General features: G+C 46.4%; 1 protein-coding gene across 1 annotated transcript; it reads right to left on the bottom strand.

Annotated features, from left to right (window-relative positions):
• Positions 1–14189: 14189 nt before the first annotated feature.
• Positions 14190–15223, bottom strand: LOC118035096 (uncharacterized). Its single transcript, XM_035040582.2, has one exon. The coding sequence runs from the start codon at positions 14980–14982 to the stop codon at positions 14446–14448; it is 537 nt and encodes a 178-aa protein (XP_034896473.1). The 5' UTR covers positions 14983–15223; the 3' UTR covers positions 14190–14445.

The raw sequence follows: 15223 nt of genomic DNA, 5'->3' as shown, positions 1-15223 counted from the left end.
AAGGCACGGAATTTCGGGCAAGCCGGGGCATCGATTGGAATGCCGCAAAACCATACCGAGTAAAGGCGTTTCGCCGTTTGCGGACAGAAGTCCTGAGGTGGAACAGGTAGCGAGTATTGCTCAGAGGGATCAGCCCGAAAATTAAAAGGCAACTGAATTCCAGCAACCGGGGCAAAGAAGTCGACGGTCGGAACTCACCGAGTCAAATCGTTTGCGCCCTTGCGAAGAAGTATAAATGTGGAACAAGTAGCAGAAGCATACATGCTCAGAGGATAACCCGAATTCAAGAGGCAACGAGATTTCGGCAACCGGGGCAAATTCGAAGTTGGAATGCCGCAAAAAACATACCGAGTAAAGGCGTTTCGCCGTTTGCGACGAAGTCTGATGTGGAACAGGTAGCAGAACGCTTTACATGCTCAAGAGGGCACCCAAAATTCAAAGGCAACTGAATTTCAGCAACGGGGGCAAAGAAGTCGGAACGTCGGCGAAACTCACCGAGCAAACGTTGGCGCCTTTGCGGAAGAAGTATGCCTGTGGACAAGTAGCAGAAAGTAATAGATAGAGGGATAACCCGAAATTCAAAGGCAACAGGAATTTCGGCAACCGGGGCAATCCGAAGTTGGAATGCGCAAAACATACCGAGTAAAGGCGTATTCGCCGTTTGCGGACGTAGTCTGATGTGGAGACATGGGGGGGGGGTAGCAGAAGCTTACATCTCAAGGGGATACACCGAAATTAAAAGGGCAGGCCCAACTGAATTTCGGCACCGGGGGATAGTCGAATGAAACCGCGAAAATCACCGACAAAGAGTTGCGCCGTTTGCGGAAGAAAGTCGGAACAAGTAGCAGAAGTATAAATGCTCGAGAGGGATCACCCAAATTCAAAGGGGCAACTGAATTTTGGGCAACCGGGAATCGAAGTCGGGAATGCCGCGAAAGTCACCGAGTCAAAGCGGTTGCTCCGTTTTGAGGCGGAAGAAGTCTGATGTGGAACAATTAGCAGAGCAACTTGCTCAAGAGGAAACCCAAAATTCAAAGGCAAACTGAATTTCGGCAACGGGGAATCGAAGTCGGAATGCGGCGAAAACTTCACCGAGTCAAAGCATGCCCGTTTGCCAAGAAGTCTGATGCTGGGAAACAAGTAGAAGCATTAACATACTTCAAGATGGATCACCCGAAATTCAAAAGGAACTGAATTTCGGCAAACCATGGGAATCGAAGTCGGTGAATGCCGGCGAAACGTCACCGGTCAAAGCGTTTCGCCGTTTGCGTAAGAAATGTGGAACCAAGAGCAGAAGCATACATGCTTTCGAGAGGGATCACCCGAACTATCAAAGGGAACCTGAAATTTCTGCAAACCATATCGAGTAAAGTCGTTTCGCCGCCGCGAAATTCAAAGCACTGCAAAAGATTCTGAGTGATGTGGAACAAAGCGTTTCCCTTACTCGAAGCTTATGAAGAAGTGCGGAAGAAGTCTGGAAGAATCAGGATCATGCTCGCGAAATCCAAAAGGCAACTGAATTCGAGCAACGGGGGCAGCAGAAAATGTCGCGAAACTCACCAAGTCAAAAGCACGTGCGGCCCTTTGTGGAAGAAAAGTCCTGATTGGAACAAGTAGCAGAAGAAAAAAATGCTCAAGAGGGTATCACCCGCAATATTCAAAGGCAACCAATTCCGGCAACCCGGGCATCGAAAGTTCGATAGAAGCGAACTCACCAAAGTAACGTTTCGCCGTTTGGAAGAAGCTGATGGTGGAACAAGTAGCAAAGCATAAATGCTACAAGAGGGAATCAAGACCGAAATTTGAAAGGCAACTGAATTTCGAGATCGAAGTCGATGCCGCGAAATCACCGAGAACGTTTCGTTGGATACGATGAAGTGTGTCGAACAAGTAGCAAAGAAGCATTACATGTCAAGAGGGATCACCCGAAAATTCAAAGGCAACGGAATTTTCGCAACCGCGGGCAACTCTAAAGTCGAATGCCCAGCAAAAATAGCCGGAGCCAAATCGTTTCGCCGTTTGCGGAAAAAGAAGCTTGATGTGAAACAGGTAGCAAGAAGGCTTACATGCCTCAAGAGATCACCGGAAATCAAAGGCAACTGATTCAGCAAACCGGGGAATCGAAGTCGGAATGCCGCGAAACTCACCCGAGTCAAAGCGTTGTCGCCGTTTGCGGAAGAAGTCTGATGTGGAACAAGAAGCAGAAGCATACATGCTCAGAGGATCACCGAAATTCAAAAAGGCCAACGAATTTCGGCAAACCGGGCAGAAGTCGGAAATGTCGCGAAACTCACGAAGGCGAGTCAAAAGCGTGAGAATGCGCCCTTTGCGGAAGAAGAACTTCTGATGTGGAACAAGTAGCAGAAGCATACATGCTCAAACAGGATAACCCTTAATTCAAAGGCAACTGAATTTCGGCAACCGGGGCATCAAAGTCGGAATGACGCGAAACACACCGAGTAAAAGCGTTTCGCCGTTTGCGGAAGAAGTCTGATGTGGAACAAGTAGCAGAAGCATACATGCTCAAGAGGGATCACCCAAAATTGAAAGGCAACTGAATTTCGGCAACCGGGGAATCGAAGTCGGAATGCCGTGAAACTCACCGAGACAAAGCGTTTCGCTGTGTGCGGAGAAGTCCTTATGAGTCGAAACAAGTAGCAGAAGCATACATGCTCAAGAGGGATAACCCGAAATTCAAAGGCAACGGAATTTCGGCAAACCGGGGCATCGAAGTTTTGGAAATGCCGCGAAAACATCACCGAGTCAAAGGCGTTTCGCCGTTTGCGGACGAAGTCTGATGTGGAACAGGTAGCAGAAAGCTTACATGCTCAAGAGGGATCACCCGAAATTCAAAGGCAACTGAATTTCAGCAACCGGGGCAAAGAAGTCGAAAATGTCGCGAAACTCACCGAGTCAAAGCGTTGCGCCCTTTGCGGAAGAAGTCTGATGTGGAACAAGTAGCAGAAGCATTAAATGTGATCACCCGAACAAGTGAACCGGGGCAGAAAGCGAACTACCGAGTCAAAGCGTTGCGTTGCAAGTCTGATGTGGAACAGTAGCAGAAGCAACTCTTCACCCAAATTCAAAAGGCAACTGAATTTCGGCAACCGGGGCATCAAAGTCGGAATGACGCGAAACACACCGAGTTTAAAGCGTTTCGACCGTTGCGGAAGAAGTCTGATGTGGAACAAGTAGAAGAAGCTTACATGCTCCAGAGGGATCACCCCGTAATCAAAGGCAACTCAGATTACGGCAACCGAGGAATTCGAAGTCGGAAAGCCGGGAAACTCACCGAGTCAAAGCGTTTCGCCGTTTGCGGAAGAAGTCTGATGTGGAACAAGTAGCAGAAGCATACATGCTCAAGAGGGAAAACCCTTAATTCAAAGGCAACTGAATTTCGGCAACCGGGAATCGAAGTCGGAAAGCTGCGAAACTCACCGAGTCAAAGCGTTGCGCCGTTTGCTGAAGAAGTCTGATGTGGAACAAGTAGCAGAAGCATACATGCTCAAGAGGGATCCCCCGAAATTCAAAGGCAACTAAATTTCAGCAACCGGGGAATCGAAGGCGGAATGGCGCGAAACTTACCGAGTCAAAGCGTTTCGCCGTTTACGGAAGAAGTCTGATGTGGAACAAGTAGCAGTAGCATACATGCTCAAGAGGGATCATCCAAAATTCAAAAGCAACTGAATTTCGGCAACTGGGGCATCGAAGGAGGAATGGTGCGAAACTCATCAAGTCAAAGCGTTTCGCAGTTTGCGGAAGAAGTCTGATGTGGAACAAGTAGCAGAAGCATACATGCTCAAGAGGGATCCCCCGAAATTCAAAGGGAACTGAATTTCGGCAACCGGGAATCGAAGTCGGAAAGCTGCGAAACTCACCGAGTCAAAGCGTTGCGCCGTTTGCTGAAGAAGTCTGATGTGGAACAAGTAGTAGAAGCATACATACTCAAGAGGGATCCCCCGAAATTCAAAGCCAACTGAATTTCAGCAACCGGGGAATCGAAGGCGGAATGGCGCGAAACTCATCGATGTAAAGCGTTTCGATGTTTTGCGGAAGAAGTCTGCTGTGGAACAAGTAGCAGAAAGCATACATGCTCAAGAGGATCCCCCCGAAATTCGAAGGCAACTGAATTTCGGCAACCGGGGAATCAAAGTCGGAATGCCGCGAAACTCACCGAGTCAAAGCGTTTTGCCGTTTGTGGAAGAAGTCTGATGTGGAACAAGTAGCAGTAGCATACATGCTCAAGAGGGATCATCCAAAATTCAAAGGCAACTGAATTTCGGCAACTGGGGCATCGAAGGAGGAATGGCGCGAAACTCATCGAGTGAAAGCGTTTCGCCGTTTGCGGAAGAAGTCTGATGTGGAACAAGTAGCAGAAGCATACATGCTCAAGAGGGATCCCCCGAAATTCAAAGGTAACTGAATTTCGGCAACCGGGGAATCGAAGTCGGAAAGCTGCGAAACTTACCGAGTTAAAGCGTTGCGCCGTTTGCGGAAGAAGTCTGATGTGGAACAAGTAGCAGAAGCATACATGCTCAAGTGGGATCACCCGAAATTCAAAGGCAACTGAATTTCAGCAACCGGGGAATCAAAGGTGGAATGGCGCGAAACTCATCGAGTAAAAGCGTTTCGACGTTTGCGGAAGAAGTCTGATGTGGAACAAGTAGCAGAAGCTTACATGTTCAAGATGGATCACCCGAAATTCAAAGGCAACTGAATTTCGGCAACCGGGGAATCGATGTCGGAATGCCGCGAAACTCACCGAGTCAAAGCGTTTCGCCGTTTGCGGAAGAAGTCTGATGTGGAACAACTAGCAAAAGCATACATGCTAAAGAGGGATCACCCGAAATTCAAAGGCAACTGAATTTTTGCAACCGGGGCATAGAAGTCGGAATGTCGCGAAACTCACCGAGTCAAAGCGTTTCGCCGTTTGCGGAAGAAGTCTAATGTGGAACAAGTAGCAGAAGCATACATGCTCAAAAGGGATCACCTGAAATTCAAAGGCGACTGAAATTCAGCAACCGGGAAATCAAAGTCGGAATGTCGCAAAAGTCACCGAGTCAAAGCGTTGCTCCGTTTGAGGATGAAAGTCTGATGTGGAACAATTAGCAGAAGCTTACATGCTCAAGTTTGGGATCACCCAAAATTCAAAGGCGACTGAAATTCGGCAACCGGGGAATCGAAGTCGGAATGCCGCGAAAGCTCACCGATTCAAAGCGTCGCGCCGTTTGCTGAAGAATTCTGATGTGGAACAACTAGCAGAAGCATACATGCTCAAAGAGGGATCACCCGAAATTCAAAGGCAACTGAATTACGGCAAACCGGGGAATCGAAGTCGGAATGCCGGGAAACTCACCAAGTCAAAGCGTTTCGCCGTTTGCGGAAGAAGTCTGATGTGGTACAAGTAGCAGAAGCATACAAGCTCAAGAGGGATCATTCGAACTTCAAAGGCAACTAAATCTCTGCAACTGGGGAATCGAAGTCGGAATGCCGCGAAAGTCACCGAGTCAAAGCGTTTCGCCGTTTGGGGAAGAAGTCTGATGTGGAACAAGTAGCAGAAGCATACATGCTCAAGAGGGATCACCCGAAATTCAAGGGCAACTGAATTTCAGCAACCGGGGAATCGAAGTCGGAATGCCGCGAAACTCACCGAGTCAAAGCGTTTCGCCGTTTACGGAACAAGTCTGATGTGGAACAAGTAGCAGTAGCATACATGCTCAAGAGGGATCATCCGAACTTCAAAGGCAACTGAATTTCTGCAACCGGGGAATCGAAGTCGGAATGCCGCGAAACTCACCGAGTCAAAGCGTTTCGCCGTTTGCGGAAGAAGTCTAATGTGGAACAAGTAGCAGAAGCATACATGCTCAAGAGGGATCACCGGAAATTCAAAGGCAACTGAATTTCGGCAACCAGGGAATGAAAGTCGGAATGCCGCGAAACTCACCGAGTCAAAGCGTTTCGCCGTTTTCGGAAGAAGTCTGATGTGGAACAAGTAGCAGAAGCATACATGCTCAATAGGGATCACCGAAAATTCAAAGGCAACTGAATTTCGGCAACCGGGGAATCAAAGTCGGAATGCCGCGAAACTCACCGAGTCAAAGCGTTCCGCCATTTGCGGAAGAAGACTGATGTGGAACAAGTAGCAGAAGCTTACATGCTCAAGAGGGATCACCCGAAATTCAAAGGCAACTGAATTTCGGCAACCGGGGAATCGAAGTCAGAATACCGCGAAACTCACCGAGTCAAAGCGTTGCGCCGTTTGCGGAAGAAGTCTGATGTGGAACAAGTAGCAGAAGCATACATGCTCAAGATGGATCACCCGAAATTCAAAGGAAACTGAATTTCGGCAACCGGGGCATAGAAGTCGGAAGGGCGCGAAACACACCGAGTCAAAGCGTTTTGCCGTTTGCGGAAGATTTGTGATGTGGAACAAGTACAAAAGCATACATGCTCAACAGGGATAACCCGTAATTCAAAGGCAACTGAATTTCGGCAACCAGGGCATCAAAGTCGGAATGCCGCGAAACACACCGAGTAAAAGCGTTTCGCTGTTTGCGGAAGAAGTCTGATGTGGAACAAGTAGCAGAATCATACATGCTCAACAGGGATCACCCGAAATTCAAGGGCAACTGAATTTCAGCAACCTGGGAATCGAAGTCAGAATGCCGCGAAACTCACCGAGTCAAAGCGTTTCGCCGTATACGGAAGAAGTCTGATTTGGAGCAAGTAGCAGTAGCATACATGCTCAAGAGGGATCATCCAAAATTCAAAGGCGACTGAAATTCGGCAACCGGGGAATCGAAGGAGGAATGGCGTGAAACTCATCGAGTCAAAGCGTTTCGCAGTTTGCGGAAGAAGTCTGATGTGGAACAAGTAGCAGAAGCATACATGCTCAAGAGGGATCCCCCGAAATTCAAAGGGAACTGAATTTCGGCAACCGGGAATCGAAGTCGGAAAGCTGCGAAACTCACCGAGTCAAAGCGTTGCGCCGTTTGCTGAAGAAGTCTGATGTGGAACAAGTAGCAGAAGCATACATGCTCAAGATGGATCACCCGAAATTCAAAGGCAACTGAATTTCGGCAACCGGGGCATAGAAGTCGGAAGGGCGCGAAACACACCGAGTCAAAGCGTTTTGCCGTTTGCGGAAGATTTGTGATGTGGAACAAGTACAAAAGCATACATGCTCAACAGGGATAACCCGTAATTCAAAGGCAACTGAATTTCGGCAACCAGGGCATCGAAGTCGGAATGCCGCGAAACTCACCGAGTCAAAGCGTTTCGCCGTTTTCGGAAGAAGTCTGATGTGGAACAAGTAGCAGAAGCATACATGCTCAATAGGGATCACCGAAAATTCAAAGGCAACTGAATTTCGGCAAACGGGGAATCAAAGTCGGAATGCCGTGAAACTCACCGAGTCAAAGCGTTCCGCCATTTGCGGAAGAAGACTGATGTGGAACAAGTAGCAGAAGCTTACATGCTCAAGAGGGATCACCCGAAATTCAAAGGCAACTGAATTTCGGCAACCGGGGAATCGAAGTCAGAATACCGCGAAACTCACCGAGTCAAAGCGTTGCGCCGTTTGCGGAAGAAGTCTGATGTGGAACAAGTAGCAGAAGCATACATGCTCAAGAGGGATCACCGGAAATTCAAAGGCAACTGAATTTCGGCAACCGGGGAATTAAAGTCGGAATGCCGCGAAACTCACCGAGTCAAAGCGTTTCGCCGTTTTCGGACGAAGTCTGATGTGGAACAAGTAGCAGAAGCATACATGCTCAATAGGGATCACCGAAAATTCAAAGGCAACTGAATTTCGGCAACCGGGGAATCAAAGTCGGAATGCCGCGAAACTCACCGAGTCAAAGCGTTCCGCCATTTGCGGAAGAAGACTGATGTGGAACAAGTAGAAGAAGCTTACATGCTCAAGAGGGATCACCCGAAATTCAAAGGCAACTGAATTTCGGCAACCGGGGAATCGAAGTCAGAATACCGCGAAACTCACCGAGTCAAAGCGTTGCGCCGTTTGCGGAAGAAGTCTGATGTGGAACAAGTAGCAGAAGCATAAATGCTCAAGAGGGATCACCCGAAATTCAAAGGCAACTGAATTTCGGCAACCGGGGAATCGAAGTCGGAATGCTGCGAAACTCACCGAATCAAAGCGTTACGCCGTATGCGGAAGAAATGTGATGTGGAACAAGTAGCAGAAGCTTACATGCTCTAGAGGGATCACCCGAAATTCAAAGGCAACTGAATTTCGGCAACCGGGGCATAGAAGTCGGAATGTCGCGAAACTCTCCGAGTCAAAGCGTTGCGCCGTTTGCGGAAAAAGTCTGATGTGGAACAAGTAGCAGAAGCATACATCCTCAAGGGGGATCACCGTAAATTCAAAGGCAACTGAATTTCTGCAACCGGTGGAATCGAAGACGGAATGCTGCGAAACTCACCGAGTAAAAGCGTTTCGCCGTTTGCGGAAGAAGTCTGATGTGGAACAAGTAGCAGAAGCATACATGCTCAAGAGGGATAACCCGAAATTCAAAGGCAACTGAATTTCGACAACCGGGGCATCCAAGTCGGAATGTCGCGAAACACACCGAGTAAAAGCGTTTCGCCGTTTGCGGAAGAAGTCTGATGTGGAACAAGTATCAGAAGCAAACATGCTCAAGAGGGATGACCCAAAATTCAAAGGCAACTGAATTTCGGCAACCGGGGCAGAGAAGTCGGAATGTCGTGAAACTCACCGAGTCAAAGCGTTGCGCCGTTTGCGGAAGAAGTCTGATGTCGAACAAGTAGCAGAAGCATACATGCTCAAGAGGGAACATCGCAAATTCAAAGGCAACTGATTTTCTGCAATCGGGGGATCGAAGACGGAATGCCGCAAAACTCACCGAGTAAAAGTGTTTCGCCGTTTGCAGAAGAAGTCTGATGTGGAACAAGTCGCAGAAGCATAAATGCTCAAGAGGGAACATTCGAAATTCAAAGGCAAGTGAATTTTTGCAACCGGGGAATCGAAGTCAGAATGCCACGAAACTCACTTAGTCAAAGCGTTTCGCCGTTTGCGGAAGAAGTCTGATGTGGAACAAGTAGCGGAAGCATACATGCTCAAGAGGGATCACCCGAAATTGAAAGGCAACTGAATTTCGGCAACCGGGGAATCGAAGTGGGAATGCCATGAAACTCACCGAGTCAAAGCGTTGCGCCGTTTACGGAAGCAGTCTGATGTGGAACAAGTAGCAGAAGCATACATGCTCAAGAGGGATCACCCGAAATTCAAAGGCAACTGAATTTCGGCAACCGGGGAATCGAAGTCGTAATGCCACGAAACTCACCGAGTCAAAGCGTTTTGCCGTTTGCGGAAGAAGTCTGATGTGGAACAAGTAGCAGACGCATACATGCTCAAGAGGGATCACCCGAAATTCAAAGAAAACTGAATTTCGGCAACCGGGGCATAGAAGTCGGAATGTCGCGAAACTCACCATGTCAAAGCGTTTGCCATTTGCGGAACAAGTCTGATGTGGAACAAGTAGCAGAAGCATACATGCTCAAGAGGGATCACCCGAAATTCAAAGGCAACTGAATTTCGGCAACCGGGGAATCGAAGTCGGAATGCCGCGAAACTCACCGAGTCAAAGCGTTTCGCCGTTTGTGGAAGAAGGCTTATGTGGAACAAGTAGCAGAAGCATACTTGCTAAAGAGGGATCACCCGAAATTCTAAGGCAACTGATTTTCTGCAACCGAGGAATCGAAGACGGAATGCCGCGAAATCACCGAGTAAAAGCGTTTCGCCGTTTGCAGAAGAAGTTTGATGTGGAACAAGTCGCAGAAGCATACATGCTCAAGAGGGATCACCCGAATTCAAAGGCAACCGAATTTCAGCAACCGGGGCATCGAAGTCGGAATGGCGCGAAACTCTCCGAGTCAAAGTGTTTTGCCGTTTGCGGAAGAAGTCTGATGTGGAACAAGTAGCAGAACCAAACATGCTCTAGAGGGATAACCCGAAATTCAAAGGCAACTGTATTTCGGCAACCGGGGAATCGAAGTCGGAATGCCGCGAAAATCACCGAGTCAAAGCGTTTCGCCGTTTGCCGAAGAAGTCTGATGTGGAACAAGTAGTAGAAGCATACATGCTTAAGAGGGATCACCGTAAATTCAAAGGCAACTCAATTTCTGCAACCGGGAAATCGAAGACGGGATGCCGCGAAACTCACCGAGTAAAAGCGTTTTGCTGTTTGCGGAAGAAGTCTGATGTGGAACAAGTCGCAGAAGCATACATGCTCAAGCGAAATCACCCGAATTCGAAGGCAACTGAATTTCGGCAACCGAGGCATCGAAGTCGGAAGGGCGCGAAACTCACCGAGTCAAAGCGTTGTGCCGTTTGCGGAAAAAGTCTGATGTGGAACAAGTAGCAGACGCATACATGCTCAAGAGGGATCACCCGAAATTCAAAGAAAACTGAATTTCGGCAACCGGGGCATAGAAGTCGGAATGTCGCGAAACTCACCGAGTCAAAGCGTTTGCCGTTTGCGGAACAAGTCTGATGTGGAACAAGTAGCAGAAGCATACATGCTCAAGAGGGATCACCCGAAATTCAAAGGCAACTGAATTTCGGCAACCGGGGAATCGAAGTCGGAATGCCGCGAAACTCACCGAGTCAAAGCGTTTCGCCGTTTGTGGAAGAAGGCTTATGTGGAACAAGTAGCAGAAGCATACATGCTCAAGAGGGATCACCCGAAATTCTTAGGCAACTGAATTTCGGCAACCGGGGCATCAAAGTCGGAATGTCGCGAAACTCACCGAGTCAAAGAGTTTCGCCGTTTGCGAAAGAAGTTTGATGTGGAACAAGTAGCAGTAGCGTACATGCTCAAGAGGGATCACCTGAAATTTCAAAGGCAACTGAATTTCGGCAACCGGGGAATCAAAGTCGGAATGCCGCGAAACTTACCGAGTCAAAGCGTTTCGCCGTTTGCGGAAGAAGTATGATGTGGAACAAGTAGCAGAAGCATACATGCTCAAGAGGGATCACCCGAAATTCAAAGGCAACTGAATTTCGGCAACCGGGGAATCAAAGTCGGAATGCCGCGAAACTCACCGAGTCAAAGCGTTTCGCCGTTTGCGGAAGAAGTCTGATGTGGAACAAGTAGCAGAAGCGTACATGCTCAAGAGGGATCACCCGAAATTCAAAGGCAACTGAATTTCGGCAACCGGGGAATCGAAGTCGGAATGCCGCGAAACTCACCGAGTCAAAGCGTTTCGCCGTTTGTGGAAGAAGGCTTATGTGGAACAAGTAGCAGAAGCATACATGCTAAAGAGGGATCACCCGAAATTCTAAGGCAACTGAATTTCGGCAACCGGGGCATCGAAGTCGGAATGTCGCGAAACTCACCGAGTCAAAGAGTTTCGCCGTTTGCGAAAGAAGTCTGATGTGGAACAAGTAGCAGTAGCGTACATGCTCAAGAGGGATCACCTGAAATTCAAAGGCAACTGAATTTCGGCAACCGGGGAATCAAAGTCGAAATGCCGCGAAACTCACCGAGTCAAAGCGTTTCGCCGTTTGCGGAAGAAGTCTGATGTAGAACAAGTAGCAGAAGCATACATGCTCAAGAGGGATCACCCGAAATTCAAAGGCAACTGAATTTCAGCAACCGGGGAATCAAAGTCGGAATGCCACGAAACTCACCGAGTCAAAGCGTTTCGCCGTTTGCGGAAGAAGTCTGATGTGGAACAAGTAGCAGAAGCATACATGCTCAAGAGGGATCACCCGAAATTCAAAGGCAACTGAATTTCGGCAACCGGGGAATCAAAGTCGGAATGCCGCGAAACTCACCGAGTCAAAGCGTTTCGCCGTTTGCGGAAGAAGTCTGATGTGGAACAAGTAGCAGAAGCGTACATGCTCAAGAGGGATCACCCGAAATTCAAAGGCAACTGAATTTCGGCAACCGGGGAATCGAAGTCGGAATGCCGCGAAACTCACCGAGTCAAAGCGTTTCGCCGTTTGTGGAAGAAGGCTTATGTGAAACAAGTAGCAGAAGCATACATGCTAAAGAGGGATCACCCGAAATTCTAAGGCAACTGAATTTCGGCAACCGGGGCATCGAAGTCGGAATGTCGCGAAACTCACCGAGTCAAAGAGTTTCGCCGTTTGCGAAAGAAGTCTGATGTGGAACAAGTAGCAGTAGCGTACATGCTCAAGAGGGATCACCTGAAATTCAAAGGCAACTGAATTTCGGCAACCGGGGAATCAAAGTCGGAATGCCGCGAAACTCACCGAGTCAAAGCGTTTCGCCGTTTGCGGAAGAAGTCTGATGTAGAACAAGTAGCAGAAGCATACATGCTCAAGAGGGATCACCCGAAATTCAAAGGCAACTGAATTTCGGCAACTTGGGAATCAAAGTCGGAATGCCGCGAAACTCACCGAGTCAAAGCGTTTCGCCGTTTGCGGAAGAAGTCTGATGTGGAACAAGTAGCAGAAGCGTACATGCTCAAGAGGGATCACCCGAAATTCAAAGGCAACTGAATTTCGGCAACCGGGGAATCTATGTCAGAATGCCGCGAAACTCACCGAGTCAAGGCGTTTCGCCGTTTGTGGAAGAAGTCTGATGTGGAACAAGTAGCAGAAGCCTACATGCTCAAGAGGGATCACACGAAATTCAAAGGCAACTGAATTTCGGCAACCGAGGCATAGAAGTCGGAATGTCGCGAAACTCACCGATTCAAAGCGTTTCGCCGTTTGCGGAAGAAGTCTGATGTGGAACAAGTAGCAGAAGCATACATGCTCAAGAGGGATCACACGAAATTCAAAGGCAACTGAATTTCGGCAACCGGGGCATAGAAGTCGGAATGTCGCGAAACTCACCGAGTCAAAGCATTTTGCCGTTTGCTCTTTGGATCTTGCCGATAATCAGATGACCTAAACCAGATTATTGCGCGTGTAAATGTAACGTGGTTCTGATTTATGAAGTCATTTGGAGCATTTTGAGATGTCCTCTCATGCAATTTCTACTCTTAAAGTTTCTGTTTTCTTTGCCATTGAGAACCCAGAATATGATGAAGGGGTATTTTGGTTTTGAGTTCTGGGTTCAAATCAAAGGGCCGGTGGTCACTTGGGTGTTCCGGCAAAGTTGTAGGTGGTTATTTACTGATTAGATAAGGCCAGTTGCTATTCGAGTTGAGAGGATGCGCAGTGTTGTGGCCTATCTGCAGCTCCGATAAATTTAAGGATAAGTTTGATATCAATATTTGCTCGCTCTAATTGACGAAGCGATGAAAGATTACAAGGGGAATGTAACAGACTGCTTTGATCTACATTATTTATATCCAGGCACTCATAATATTGATATTAACAACCACATATTAAAATTGATGCAATTTTTTTTTATTTCCTTTTCTTTAGGTTACATAAAACATATAAATTTAATGGGATACTCAATTAATCAATTAATAAATGAAGTAACGGTTGGTGGGTACTCCTAAAGTAGCAGAGACATTTCTAAAAAGATAGGTGGACTAACTCACACCCCTTGACTTGAAATAGCTATTTTATGCCGAGAGTACAATATTAAAAATGAATATAAATATAAAATTAATTGAATAAAAAAAAAACACGTAAGATTATATTTATTAAAAATATTATTCAAAAATAAATATTTTTTATTTACACTTCTACGCAAGAAATTAAAAAACAAAACGCCCATGGCTTATAACATCGAAAACTGAACTTGGGTACCCCACGTACACTCCTGAGTCCTTACCATCCAAGCTAGAAGAATTCCAATTCCTTGCAATTATAATTTTTTCCAGCACATAAATTTATTATAATTAGCCTTGCCTTTCACCTAATGAGTAATATATATTATATAGTTGACACATTGAGGACAGCGAAATAAACAGCCAGTATAAACCAAATATATAATTATGTTCATTAAACAGAAGTATGTAACCAATTTCTCAACCTGATTTTGCATTAATCAGATCAAAATATAACCTAGCTAAATGATTCTATGTATTTTTTTTCTCTACATTAACTTTGTTCACATAATAAATATTACTCAACAAAATAGACAAATTAAACTCTCCTTTCTCATTGTTAGAATTATATAAATTATATTTTAAAACTTAATTTTTTAGATTAAAATTTTATTAATCATGCAGTTATGATTTGAATCTCATCATTTTATTTTATTTAACAAAAAATGATATAAAATAATATAAACGAGAACAATTATATAAATTTTTTATAAAGTATCATCTAAACAACGCTTAAGTTTCCGAATTGGAACAGTGATTCACTACTCCTCCTCACAAGAGATTATATTCTTTTATAATCACCAAATTAAGCTAATTATCATCCCTCTGAGTTGGCTAAAAACTCAGAGAGCAAACACAAAGAGACAGGAATTAGAGTAATCTCTCCAAGCAAAACTGAAACAATTAATTTATTTACCCGCCTATAATTCATCTTAAGCGAACAGGTTCTTCTTTTATAGTTTCCAACATAGGCTTCCTTGATCTACTACAAGATAGCCTGTACTTGTATTCTGGCGCTGGAAAGTCCTCATCTCCTTCCAGACTCAATCTTGCTGCTCCATTCTCACTTCCCTCTATACTTTCTTGAACATTCTGATCTCCACCGGATTCCGGCAAGACCCTATTGCTATTTCCTCCAGAAATTCTCTTAGCCGCTGAGTTAGCAGCGATGAAGAAGACAGCCATATCAGCGGCAGTAACAACAGAACTAACTCTTTTCATCGGGAACATGAGGTAAGCGTTGCCAGATTCCAGCTCCTCATCAGCACTAAGGGCGGAAAACCTCCGGCCAATGTGTAGAGACTGCGAGTTTGCTAAGAAGAAGTTTGGACACTCCAACATGATCTCTGCTGCTTTCACGGGCTCCCTGAATTGCCTAACCTCCCCTGTTGGGAAGACAACCCTCGCAGCCTTGGAGTTCTTCATCAAAGGCGTGGCTAAAGTGCACGAAATGTAGTTGCCCATGTTGAGAAAGAGGTGGTCGAGGTTATACGAGATAGAGAACAGAGCAGACTTATCCTCCGGTTTCAGAGAGAAAAGAAAGAAACTGGTTGTGGGTCTGATGAGAAAAGATGTTGGGTGAGATTCTGGGTTTTTTATTCAGGGAATGAGAGGGTCAAGGGCAGGCTAATCACTGTATGGAAAAAAATCAAGTGTGAAAGGGTGATTGTTTTATATGAGAAAGACGCGTTAGGTTCTGATGGGA

This window comes from Populus alba, chromosome 10, assembly GCF_005239225.2.
Source record: "Populus alba chromosome 10, ASM523922v2, whole genome shotgun sequence".
Taxonomy (NCBI): domain Eukaryota; kingdom Viridiplantae; phylum Streptophyta; class Magnoliopsida; order Malpighiales; family Salicaceae; genus Populus; species Populus alba.
The sequence above is the reverse complement of the archived record's forward strand: the minus strand, read 5'-3'. Positions and strand labels throughout refer to the sequence as shown.

What these genes read in the sequence shown, in the direction of transcription:
- LOC118035096 (XM_035040582.2), bottom strand. Translation starts at nt 14,982, where the DNA reads ATGGGCAACTACATTTCGTGCACTTTAGCCACGCCTTTGATGAAGAAC.